Here is a 13,732-nt window from a genome sequence, read left to right on the forward strand (position 1 = left end):
GTCCTTAAAAGGATACAGCTTTTGCAGTAGATAAGGTCTAAAACTTAAACTGTGACAGAAAAGCTTGAGTAAGACACTATTAAGTTCTCCATAGGGTATCTGTGTGTGGTCTTTTGGTATGTTATGTGCATGATCATGTAATAAGAGTGCAGTACTGAAATAATGGAATTGCACCTTCTTATCCCAGGCCTTGATGAAGTCAATTAGTTGCATGATCATGCACAGTACAGGCACTTTTCTTCTGGTGCCATTTAAATTTCAAGTGGATAAGCATGTCTCTAAAGTGAATGAGGCAATTAATACTAAAGCCCCTTCAAAATTCTGTAAGTGATTTCTGATGCAAAAGAATCTTTTAATACATTTTCAGACCAGAATAAATATGTGCTATTATACTCTTCTGAAATCTCTAATACTTTCTTTTCTTTATAGCTTGGGCGCTTAAAAAACTTGTGGTCCACTTTGGAGTTTTGAGCTTCATGGCAAACCGTTGCAGCAGTTGGTGGCAACTTGTGGAAGATTTTGTGATGGAGCGTCAGGAAGCTCTTGCTCCACGGCCTATTAGAGGGCTTGGAAGAGTAATGCTAAAACTTGACAGCAAGGTACTTTCCCTTTTTTCCTTAAGCAACCTGAAAGTTTATTTTTTGTTAACTGTGCACTGAGATGCTTTTACTCTAAAGTAAGTGTCTATTGCTGATGGACATGTCCCTCATGCAAAAGTATATCTGTCTTACAGTGTATTTCACACCATGTCTCTTCTGTCACTGTTCACATTGAAGTACACATTTAAACTTTGTTACATAATTATATGCAAAGCTTGACAGAATTCACTTTTTAAATTGATTTAGCTTTAGAAGTTTTCTTATCTGAGTGTGGGCAACTTCCTATAGTTCAGCCACCTTATCTGATTACAAATATATTGAAATTCGACTTAATCAGCTTGAATATGAAGGACGAAATGTTCCTACTTCTACTGTGTGCAAACTTTAATTTTAAAAAGCGGCTTGTTTCATTCTGTAAGCAGGGCTTAAACTAGTTCAACACATTTGTTTATGTTGCATGGAGGCAGTTGTTGAACATGGTGGCTTGGTGATACAGAAGGTATCTTCTAGCTTCCCTGCCAAAAGAAGAAAAATGTGGAGTAAGGTATTTGAGAAGTGCTATAAAAAAAGGCCTTGTTTGCTCTTCCCCTCCACTCCCAATGCTTGCAATGCAGTCGCACGTATGAACTACAGAGCTGGAAAGTACCATAAAATTTATGAACCCTTGACAGTTTTTGCTTAATCTGGTAGATTATTTTATTTGTAATAGTTTGCTAGTGTACAAAAGCGTACTATACTTCTGCCATCAAAGTACTCCTCAGTTTCAAAAAAACTGTTACCTCTGAGTTTCTGTAACTTAAAGGCTGAACCTGTAAGTGTGCTTTCAGAGCAGCAGCATGTGGTTAAACCTATTTGCAAGTTACAGTTCTGAATTCCTACAGGAAAGGTAAGAGCTTAAGAAAGATCTTCTAATGGGTAAATGGATGCCAAAAATGCAAACAAAAAAGCATTAAAATGGGAGTAGGAAATAAGTAACAGTTTCACAGAGTTCATCGTGGAGGAATATGAAAAAGGAAAAGCTCTTGCGAATATAGCAATGAATAAGTTAAAGGGAGAATCCAAAGATAGTGGGGAAGATTAGCGTAGTAGAGAAGTTTACCGCAGATAAAGCTTTTTATTAACAGTTTTTATATTGAGAGTAAGAAGAATCTCTAGCTGTAATATTGTAAGAGTTCTTGAGTTGTCAAGTCTAGTCTTCATATCACAGGACTATGTGATATAACATTCTTCCTAAGTCCACTAAGTCTTTTTTCATTAAGGAAATCAGATGTTTTGTCTATTTGCGCACCATTCAGCATTAATGTCTTTGAGGTCAGCTTATATTCATGTTCTTGTTCCAAACCTGTTCTTTTGCGTTTCTCCCTCTCTCCTCATTTTTAGATGATAATTATATTCCTTGTGAATCTGTGTTGTGTGCATTAAAACAATCCAACCTCTTCTAGCCTTTATAGAGAAGACACTTGGGCTTTTTTTTGTGTGTGTGTGTGTATGTTTTTTCCGTCATTCTGTTCTCTCTATTCTCAGGTCATATAGCTTTATTGTGGGCGACTGCAGCCTTCCCATCCTTGTCACACTAGTGCTTTTATGTTTATGTKCAACTGGATATGCTTATTCAGGTACATTGTAGGGGCATGGATGTATCTTTGAGAAATTGGGAAGCAATGCCAACAGGATTATAGCAGTTGTAGTATATGTGGGGAAGGGGAAAAGGAGTAGTGAAAAATGACCTCCTTGCAAGCCTCTGGGAAGGGAAGGATTAGCTGTATTTTGAGTTGGATTACCAAACATTTGGTATTGGTAAATGCTGTTAAAGACATTAAATGCCTTTGTGGGAAGAGCAGACTAAATGGACACATGGAAATTCTTGAAATAAGTTGTTACAGCTTATCATTTAGGACTCGATCATAAGAAAAGAAATAATTTCTTGTGAAAAACAGAGATTAAGGAATCACTTCCAATGCAGTTATGTTAAATTTTTATTAATTTATCTGCAGTTTTCATTCCTGAGAGCCAAAGCTGCTTAGTGATTTTTGTGTGTGTGTACTGAGCTGAAGAGGAGGCTGAATCTTTGCATTATGATATATCAGAGCTCTTGGCTAAACACAGGCTGTTGGCAAGGTCTGTTTCACGTGAACACCCAATGGTACTACTTGATCTCTGTGAAGTTGTATGCCTACAGATAAGAAGCAGTTACACTGCTGAAAGCAAGGGTGGTAAGGAAGAGGAAGACATCTTGGATTGGCATGTCTCTCTCCAGAAAGAAGAAGAAGAAGAAAAAAATCTAGGACAATAGTGTAGGTAGTCAGGAAAATAAAACCATTGAGAGAAACTATGGATTTGAAGCTATGAAACATGCACTTGCTCATGTGTGTAAGTCTTAAAGCTCAAAGGTGTGTGTGTTTGTTTTAATAAAAGCAGTAAGAAAAAAGCTGCTATTCGTTTTTCCGCTACTCATCAACCTCTGATTACCTCCTTGGTAATGAGGACAAATATCAACTGTAGAGAAGCTCTGATAAAGAGGAATGATAGCAGAATGTTTCTTATTTTTTTTATAAAAATGATAGATCAGATTTGCCCGTATGTGCAGGCCTGATTTAAATATGGACTATAGATATAGGGTATTGTTACCATATTCTTTCATTCTTGGTTGCACTGTTACCCCTTGGAGCTGACAGGCAGAACAATTCGGAAATGTGAGGTTTCTTGCACAAAGGAGTGTTTTTTTTTTTTTTTTTTTTTTTTTTTTTTTTTTTTAAGGGGGGGGTCTTTTTTCATCCAACTAGTCACAGTAAAAACCTGGTATTGTGTGTATTCTTACCAGTACTCCGGAACTAATAACTTGTTTTACTCTGCATTTTTAAAGGTTTTGTTGTCTTTTAATATGGTGACTCTAGTTTGTCTTTGAGAGTGTACTCAGTAGTTCAACAGCATAGCTAGCAGTATGAATCCATGCACTAGGTTTTATTTAGATTTGTACTTGTTTTCTCAATTTTTGTATTAATAGATGCATGTTTTCTAGTAGATGTGAGTAAATTGTGTAGTTATTATATGCTCCTAGATACAGCATTCTGGAATTTTATATAAGGAGGACTGGATAGAATCAAAATCTGGTTCTTCTGATGCCAAGTTTAGTGTATAGCTAAAGCATGCACAGAAAATGTCCAGAATCTGTACTGGTGCATGTCTTAGGAAGTGTTTCCATAGACATGTAAGTTCTTATGTAACTACTTCCTCAATAWAATACTGGAAAAGTGGCTGTAGTCTTACTAATTTGGGGTGACTCGAACGTTTGAATTAAACCATAGCCTTATGTAGTGTAGATTGATCATATTCACAGAATCACCTTAAAAGCCAGCATTGGTAATATAAAAGGCATGTAAGGGTTTCCAGATTCTGTATTTAACATTAATGACTCACTGATTTTTATTTTTCACATACAGTGTTATTTCCTAGTTATTGTGTTCATCATTTAATTCTAAGACTGAAATTACATAACACCATCTTTCATATTCTTAGTAATAGCTCAGACTAGAATTTGAGCTCTAGCTTTTGTTGTGTTAGAGCTACTGGGTGGAAGAATATAGGCATGCGTGCTACTTCATTATTCAAAAGGAACCTAATGTAAAGTGGGTTTTAATACCAGTTTGTGCAAAAATAAGATGAAAGGCAAAGGTATGTTGTTGAATCTGTAAGCAACTTTTCTTTTTTGATGATAAATTATTTCTTAGGACAAGAGGTAAAATAGAAACAAATGCACAGTGTCATTTTGAGGCTTTTGAAGCTTTGTCATTGCTTTCCACTACTGTTCTTTTTTTCTTGGGTCTTGTTCAGTATGAACTAAAGAGTTCTAGCTGTTGGTGAAAATCCTAGTTGTATTTAAGAGTTTGATGAACTTACCTTGGTTTAAGGAGGAACAAACTTCATTTATTTGATCTTAACCTCTAAAAACAGGTAACTATAACACTGAAAAGCTTTAATATTAATGCTGCTAACTGACTGGCATGACTGAAATTAGAGTATAGCCATACAAAAAAATGGACCTTAAAATGGGTGTAGTTGAGTGGCTTGGGTGAGAATTAGTAAAGGAAAAATAACTGTAGTTTAACAGGGGATTTTTTTTTATTGAGAAGTGCACAGAACGAACTGGACAGCTGATACAATTTTGATATGCATAATTTGTGATCTACGATGTGCTGGTGCATATCAGGCCTAATTATATATTTGATACCTTTTCTCATATTATGTCATTGAATGTGAATGTTCTCATATGAATAGGGTACAAAAAACATTTGTTTAACGATAACTAGTATAATGAGGGTTTGAAATGCAAGTAAAGCTGACAGAATAGGAGCATTAGTGCAATAAACAAGTATCTCAAATCTGGGTGTTTCTGTAATGTTTCCTTCTCAAAGTACTTTTATAAATACTGCTCTGAAATGTGAACTGTTATATCTCAGTGCAATTAAACTAGAATTGCCTGAGCCATGCTGGTATCTCTGTTAATGTTAAGATTGTTGTTTATTATATCCTTCTGTTCCAAAAAGTGTGTGTTAATAGTGAAATTGAGATTCTTGCATTAGAACTTTTTATAATCTTTCCTTCCTAGCAATTTATCTTTGGGTCTGGAACAATTTCGTTTTCATTCTGTGGATGACTTTACCTGTGTTTCATTGCTTTTTTTCCCCCCTTCTATTACTGCATTCTTCAATAATTTTCCACTGTGTTCTTGTCTTTTTTTTTTTCCTCTTCCATCTTTCCCTGCCACTGACAAGCTGTGGCACTGGCTTAATAAGAAGGTAAATAAATGGATAAATTGTGATTCCAACTAATGGATTCTATGGGGATTTTTTTGCAGCATGGACACTCCTTAACATGCTTTGCTTCTTAGTTTTCTCTCCCAAATGTCTCTTTTTCCAGCTCTTGTTATAAGCTACTGAAGGTCATATAATTATACCTGAACTGCTGCCTTTTACTAAAATAAATGCACAGAGATGAATGTTCTGTACGGCAGAATACTGCATTAACCTTTCAAGTGTTAGAATTTGTTTTAGTAGCACTTTCTATTTTTAAAAAGGTTGATCTTCACCTGCTCCCTACTTGTAGGCATAACAAAGCCAGTTTTCTGCCTGGCTAGAGAGCTCTTCTCTCCTCAGGAAAGCCTTAGTTAACTGAATTAATAGAGGAGTGGCAAGGGTCAGGACCTGAAGTGCAGTTGTAAATCTARGAACCGAAGTGCTTCCAAAGAGTGCATTGACTGGTTTCAGTCAATGCTATTAATCTTTTACCTTTGAAGTGCCAAACTGGCTCTCAAACTGGTTTCAGTATAGCGTGAGTGAAGTATGAATACCTATAGTCTCAGAAATGCTGAACATAAAGACAGTGAAAGGGAAGTAAGGGAAGTGATGACTATTTAAAAAAAGAAAAAGGATTAAAGCAATTATACCATAAAGCAGGCAGAGTATACTACAAAGCAAATACTTTTAAAAACCACACGAAAGAAAAGTTATGTGATGTATTGTACATGGAGTGTACTCCTCAGTTAACCTGAACAGCTCTTCAGTGCAGTGGTATGTGCAGGACRTGGACAGTGTCATTGCAGAGAAACACAGAGCTGGAGAAGGATGCCTGTACAGTATGTACACATCTGCAGGACCTCAACTTTCATTCTCTGCATGCTAACTTCTGTTCACTTGATACACCTTATAAATTAAATGCTTACAGCATAACATGAGTCTTTTATAGCAAACCATTGAGATTGGTGGTTGTGGATTTAGAGTTTAAATATTGAAAATTTAATACATGATGAAGTATGTGGAAAAACAGGAAATCAAGAGGTATAGAACAAATTAAAAACCATATCTGGAAATGGGATATGCTTTCATCAGCAACTTCCATCCTCGCTTACCACTTCAGTACTAGTGGTAGAATTGGAATGGTTACTGCGGTTTTATAACTGACATTAATCTTGTGGTCAACCACCTAACCTTCCTATCCAGTAATAATTAAAACAGAAAATATAGTTCTGCTTTCCATGGTGTAGAAGGTAATCTGTAAGAATGTGGTTCTGAATCATGCTGAACACAGCGAACAGGGTAGTATATGCAGGCTGTGGAGGGCACTGGCGCAACTCTTCAAAAGGTTCTTTTAAGCAGTTAAACTAGGGTATATAGGTGGTGTCTGCTGTGGATGATGGATGAAGAATAAAGTTGCAAGTGAYGTGTAGGCTGAGCAGTTATAACTACTTTTGAAAGTTTGATCCTCACTATTTAATCAGTGAGCTCACAGTATATAGGCAAAAACTCTTTGAACAAGGGAGTGCAGTTGCTTGTTTTCTAATGCAGTTGTAATTATTCAGTAAAGGGGCAAGTTTAGAAAGTTCTTTTGCCCTTGAATATAATTTGGTGGTTGTAAACTTTGTTTTGATTTCTTGACTTTGAAATGTTTGTRCAATAATATGTGAGTGATTATGATCAATAAATATATGCAACCATAACTCTTCATAAAAATTTTGCTCGTCTGTTAGGGCAGCTTAGGTGAATTGCAGTGTACTATGAGTTGTGTGAGAAAGTTTGGTCTCAGCTACATTTTTTCTTGACTGATTTTTTTGTTTGCATGTTTGAAAATTCACTTATATGGGTCTTTTTCCTTAATATTGATGTGTTGTAAAAGTAATTGCCCCTTAATCATTTTGAACTCTAAGGTGACTCAGTTTATTTTAGGTTGGAGCTTTGCATTATTTGGCCAAAAGTTGTGGATATAACTTCTTAAAAGACTTTAGTGCCTAGGACCTATTTTTGAAACTATTATTTTACTTAATCTCACAGGAAGAGATCCTAAAAGTTCTATGAAATGTTGTGTGCAATGCAGACTCCTGTGCGTGATGAATGAGTAGTAATAACATTACAATCAAGATCAAAAACTAAAGCAAAAAATTACTGTGTAGACTACATCAGGTTCTTGAGGAGGGGTGTGTGTGTGTGTGTGTGTGTGTATGCATTTATATCAGTCATAATACAAAGGAAGGAGGATATTGTCACTGAGAACACCAGATGCAGTTAGAAGGCTGATGCCTTTTGGTACCTTCTCTTTTTTGCCTTTCTCTGAAGGCAAGTACTTGTGAGAAAACTAGCGTAACTTTGGGGTGATACACTGAGGACCTGAAAATGTATAACACCTAGAGATGATAGTTTGAAATGATGGTTGGTTATGGCTGCTACTGTGAGACTTCAGCTTTTATCCTCTTGTTTTAAGAGCTTCACTCAAGGAGCTACTTTAAACTCTCTAACTTGCTTTAAAAAGAAATATAATCACATATTTAACATGGCTTATGTAGGCCAGAGCTTGGAATACTTCAGCTGGGCTAGCATGATTTGTTCTTTATGACATTGCCCATGGCAGCAGTCTTTAGAAATAATTTCTRAATGCAGTTGCTGATGGAGGGACACTGGTGTGAGTGGGTCTCAGAGCTCTTAAAGGTAGTCCTCAACTTCTTCTGGTTTAGCTACTCATCTGACTCATTTCAATGTAACCGTAAGATGTGCCTTGATTACAGATTTCCCCTTTTTTTGTCAGATGGTATCCTCAAATATTAACGGAAAATGTTAACAGATCTAATGCATTAAAAATAAATAGAAAAAAAATAGATACTAAAACAGCATTAAAAGCAGTCTTTGGTAATTTCATGTAGAATTAGAAATGAAATGGGTATTATGGTGTGCTTTGGGAGGGTAATACAGTAGATAAAACATGTTAGTGTCTGGCTATGCAATGTGAGGAGGTGAAAATAGGTGCTCATAGATAACGTATGGTACTGCCTAATATGATGAATCTGTCTAGACTGGATATTTCTCAATAGTTAAGCCTGAGCTGTGGTTTTTATTACAGCTCGTGTTAATACAGTGTCAGAATATCAACATCTGTAAGCTGAATGCAGGAAGTTACTGAGAAGCATTTTAGCAGAGTTCAGCTGGGTTTAAAAATGCTTTCTACCTTAAGCTAAATTTAAGAAATTAAAAATTAGTTGATACCTTCCATTCAAAACCATGATAATAAGATTTTTTTTTTCTGGACAATCTTATCACTAATTAGTACCGTTTCCATTTGATTTTACAAGTGTGACCTTCTGTAGCTTAGGAGCCTGGCTTGCCTTTGCCATTGCATCGTTTGGGATGTTGTGGCAGCGTCAGCTTCTTGCCATTGACTAACAGTTAGATTAGAAGCTTGGATCTGAATTTACAACTTTATGATCTCTGACTGATATGCAGTGTTTAGTCAGTGTATGTTTGTATTTGTGTGCATGCCCATGATTTGTTAGAAGGGTGTAAATGGAGGTCTGGCAGGGTTGGGGTGACAGGTCTGGACCTTATCCAGTGGTAAGTACAAGCGCACAGATTTTGCACTATGCATAGTGACTTAGCACCTATGCCTTATTTAGCATGAATGTCCCRGAGTGAGTGATCACTAAGGAAGTATGGTGGGCAAATGTAGAGGAAACAATAGGAGTTTTATAGCAAACAAATTGGAGGAGAGGGAGTAAATGTAGCCCTAAATGAACGTTTTGCTTCTGCTTTTACTTCTGTATTACAGAATCCAGTTCAGACCTCTCCTTTTTTTTTTTTTTTTTTTTTTTTTTTTTTTTTTTTTTTTTTTTTTTTTATGTACCAGTTGTATGACTTGGATCTCAGGGCAGCAGTGAGAGATGAGATTGCACTCGCTACCTGTAGGCATATGAGAGTTGGCTCTAATCTAGGTTGCTTGGGCTAGCTGCCCAACTTGATAAACACAAGGTGGGCTTACGTGGCTGAGGCCACTGACTGTGTTGGTGCAACATTTCTGCTGCTGTTGCTTAACTAACTAGATGAAAGTTAATTCGGGTTTTACCTGTGCTGCAGCCTCACTTCAGTGGCAGTGTAGCCATACTTTGGCCTATAGTAAGTGTCGAAAGATCCCTGTAGATCACACTCCAGKTCAGTGGTCCTCACAGCAATTCAGAGCTGGTCTTCGTTCCTGACCTTTTGGAGCTTCATCTTTCAGTAATTAGGAGCGTGAATCACCTAGAGCAGTTCACCTCAGCTGCGCTGAGATGCTGGCTGTTGGAGACCCCTTGCACACTTAGTGAAGGTAGCGTTTTGGGAAGTCTCTTTGGTAGTACTTAGTTTCTTGGGGTTCAGTGATGCTGTTTAAGGAGCTATATTTAAGACTAATTACCAAGTTTTTTCATCTCTAACATAGAAAGGAAATAGCAGTAGGTGTGGATTTCCTCTGATCTTCTTTAGTTTTCTCTGCACCTCAATCTATAAGGTGCAGCTTTTGTTAACTAAAAATAACTAGAGCAGCTTTATTTTTTTTAATATAGCTTCTTTTTGAAGCAAATACCATAAATTTTTCTTTCTCTGTCCATCTACCATTTTTTCAGTGGTGTTTTTTTTATTATTATTTTTGGCCTTTAAAACAAGGTCTTGTATTTCTTGTTTCTCTTGTTTAATCCTTAAATATATGTRAAGTTTGGAAGGGCACAGCAAATTGTTTTCAGGGTTATTTTTTTCTTAGGAGGTAACAGCCCTAACTACAGGCTAGTCAGAATATTTCAGAAGGGTACTGCACTGTTAAGAGGTGAGTAATGTTCCTATAGCACTGGCAAGGTATCTCTGATGGCTGAAATATTTTAGCAATAGCAAAAAATGTTTTTAAAAAAAGTCTAAGATACAAGATTTTGCAGGGTACTGCAGGTTCACTGAAATTCCTTTCTGCAGGTGCTATAGTGCAGATTTTGTTACAGAAACTTGCAGGCTCAGCACTTGCTTCTATTAAAAGATTTTGCTTTTTTCTTCTAGTTCTCTTCATGGTTCTGAATAATGGTCCTCAAATGAGGAATATAATCCTTGTGTTAGTTTAAACAAAGACTTGGTTGTAGAATTCAAAATTGAAGGGTGAGAGAAGCTTAGTATGCATTAAATACTCAGATGCTATGGAGATTAGCGCCCCCCTCCACCCCCCCCCAAAAAAAAAAAAAAAAAATCCTTACTATTTGTTTCAAATAAGAGATGCAAGCTTGGCTTTAAGCAATTTGGTTATTACACAGTAGTTCACAGTATTGGTTCCATGGCTAGTTTCACTTGTAGGGGTAGGGCAAATAAGAAAGAAATAATGTATACCATCAGCAATCAATGCAGCAATTTGATAACACTAACTAAAAAGTTACCAACTGAATCCCTGAATATGTAACTTGCATTCACTTGGAAAAGCTTTATTCTCCTGTGCTTTGTCTTTGACCTTAGCTGTCCCTTAAAGCATAAATTTTAGTTTTGTCTTTTACTTTTTTTTTCCCCTGCAGTAATGCTAGTTGGAATAAAAATAGCTTTGGCGTTTGAACCATAGAAGCTAAAGTAATGTAGCTGCTCTCTTTGCAAGGGCTTTCACAGCTTTTTATGTAAACAAACRATTTGTGTATGAGAAAGCTCAACTTCCTCTGTGCTAGAAGCGCTTTCTGCACAGTCACGTGGCCAAACAGTTTTAACATTTTGAATAGCATCAGCACAATTTCTCTAATCTTAAGCGGCACCACTGTTTGTTTGTGGACAAGTATGGAATGTGCCTTTCCATAAGCCAACAGAGCAGCATGTATGCCCGTTTCTTGTATCAATAGGTTTAACCGATGCATGTGTAATAATGAGAAGCTTTTCAAGTTTGAAAGTAGATAGAAATATTCAGTGCTGAATAATTGACYTGATGTGTAGTAGTGTAGAAAACAGTCCCTCTTGAGTTGGTAGGTGATGAGCAGCTTTAAAACTGTTGTTACTTGCAGAAATACATCATTGGTGATGTAGATGACTCTTCAAGTTTTAAAGTCGTGTTTGTACTTCACAGTACACCTTGATGGTTTCCAGTTCTATGCAGGTAGTATTTGCAAGTTTTAAAGCTGCTTAAGGAAAGGAAACAAAGGTCTAGGTGTGTAGTTAAAATGAATGCTAGCCTCTTTAGATCTTTGAAGTAAATGTTGAATTATTGCTTGCTTTGCAGAGAGCTTGCTGTGTCTTGTGGTAGTGTGTAAATGTTGCTTGCAAAATCATATGTCATACCCTGACCTGAATCATGCTAACATCGCTTGTTAATTGTTCATCTCCAAGCTTGGGCATAAATGCTGTTTGATTAGAGTCTGATTTTTGCAGTCTGGTTGTAAATAAAGGTAATAGTACTGTCAAAGTACTGTCAAAGAGCACCTAGCATTGCTTTCATTAAAGGTTGATTTATATGCCATGACTACTTCTTTTTTTTTTCTTTTTTTCTGCACAGATGATCGTATGGTTGGAGAAAATGCTAGATAAAATAATTAGCATTTTCATAATATTTTTGCTAGTCATAGGAACCCTTCTGCTAGCCCTGCTGCTTACTGCAAAGGTACAGTGCCCTAAGAAATGTAATTATAGAACTCATTTAAAAGCTAAATGAAATTTACTGACATTTGTGCAAAATTGTGTGGCTAAAGGGATTTTTGGAACTGGGTAGCAGCTAAATGTTCTGTAGTTGAACTTCTTGCCATTCCAAGTGTTTGTTCTCCTTCTCTATATGTGCGTGTGTGTATCTATATGACAAAAAGTGTATAGACATTCAGAAATAGGAAATTTATTCTAGCAATATAGTTGCTAGCTTATATGTTACAGTAATGGATTTGGGGTTTGTGTTGCGGTTTTCTTTTCAATGGCAGAACTACTTATTTTTTTTCATTTTTAATTTACTTTGCATCAGCAACATATTTGCCATATTTGCAAAATGCTTAAGGTGTTACATGTATGTGTGTTTTGTGTAATTGCCCAAAATAACCTAGTAGTGTCATGTTTTAAGTTTAAATGTTCTTAGATTCATGATCAGATTTTTTTGTTTGTTTGCTGTTGGTTTCTCTTGCTCACCAGAAGAGGTCACTCATGTCATGCTTATTTTATTATAACTGGCCATGCTTGAAAGAGCTGATGATGATTGAATGTTTTGCTTGAATACAATTACAGAACAAAAATCAGAGGGGTTCTGATATCAGTCTCTTTTCTCCAAATTCTAAGCTTAAAGAATGTTGAGTACTTAAAATTGAAAGCTTTAAAAGCTSTGTAAACATTCCTGCTTAAAGCTTCCCTGTATCTATGAAGGGAATRTTAAGATATTTATCAGTGGTCTTTTATCTCTCTCATTGAATTAATCTGGTAAGGTATTTTGTAGCTCGATCATGTTAGAGCTGAACAATCGTTAATTTTTGCATTTCTCTGATCTGTGGCTCAAAATATGTTTGAAACTGTGCTTAGTATTTTAGGACTTCTCCTGACAGCACAGCTGTATTAGAATCTTTTCCACAGATGAGATAAGCTATAAATTACCTTTTGTTTTTGCTAGTCACCATGACAAAAATTGTCAAGAGAGGCTGATGATTATTGTATCAACTGATTTTCTGAGTTGTAAGAGTTATTCTTTAAAGTTTCGCAGCCTGCCCCCCACCCCAAAATGGAGTCCTTTCTGAATGTGGAGAATGTTAGAGTTTGCATTACATAACATTTCTCCTCTCTATATTTAATCTAGGTACATCAAGAGAGTGTTCACATGATTCAAGTCACTAGCAGCTTGATCAATGAGACAGTAGCCAGTCACCCAGAATGGGCAAAGTAAGAGTAATCAAACTAAGTGAATATTACAGGGTGAAAGAGCAAGCTTTGGGGGTGCTTTTATGCATAGTTTTTAATTTAAAAAGTCTTATAGGTGAACAGAAATGAGGGTGACTGCAGGCAGATGTAAAAGCTGAACTCTCAGCACCAATGTTTATGGATTACTGTAGAGAAGTGTTATGTGTCTCATCTGAGGACTGCTTGGAATTTCTTTGGGGATGGGGAGGAAGTAATAGGGACATGCCAGAAGATTGTGGGATGATAGAGCTGTTTTTAAAATGTGGAGAGCTGGCTGCAGAATGTCTTGGAGGGAACAGAAGTATTTGAAGAAAACCTTGAAGTGGACTGAAAAAGAGTTCAAGTTAGAAAGAATGGGAGAGTTTTGTGTGAACCATTTGGGAAACACTGTTCATGTTAAGAGATGTGTTATCGTGTGTGCAATGGGAAGATTGTAGTTACCATGTATATAATGATAAAAGCAAAGAGCAA

The 13,732-nt window shown here is 36.4% G+C and overlaps 1 protein-coding gene across 1 annotated transcript in view; it reads left to right on the forward strand.

Annotated features, from left to right (window-relative positions):
• TMEM245 (transmembrane protein 245) overlaps positions 1-13,732 on the forward strand; it is a gene marked incomplete at its 5' end in the record, with an annotated part of 55,912 nt that overhangs the window by 24,375 nt on the left and 17,805 nt on the right. The window contains 3 exons of the mRNA XM_085314576.1: positions 430-599; positions 11,892-11,996; positions 13,161-13,243. Coding sequence (XP_085170702.1) covers positions 430-599; positions 11,892-11,996; positions 13,161-13,243 — 358 coding nt within the window. The remainder of the gene's footprint in view (positions 1-429; positions 600-11,891; positions 11,997-13,160; positions 13,244-13,732) is intronic.

This window comes from Rhea americana, unplaced genomic scaffold (assembly GCF_003343005.1).
Source record: "Rhea americana isolate MKP2758 unplaced genomic scaffold, rheAme1 scaffold_409, whole genome shotgun sequence".
Taxonomy (NCBI): Eukaryota; Metazoa; Chordata; class Aves; order Rheiformes; family Rheidae; genus Rhea; species Rhea americana.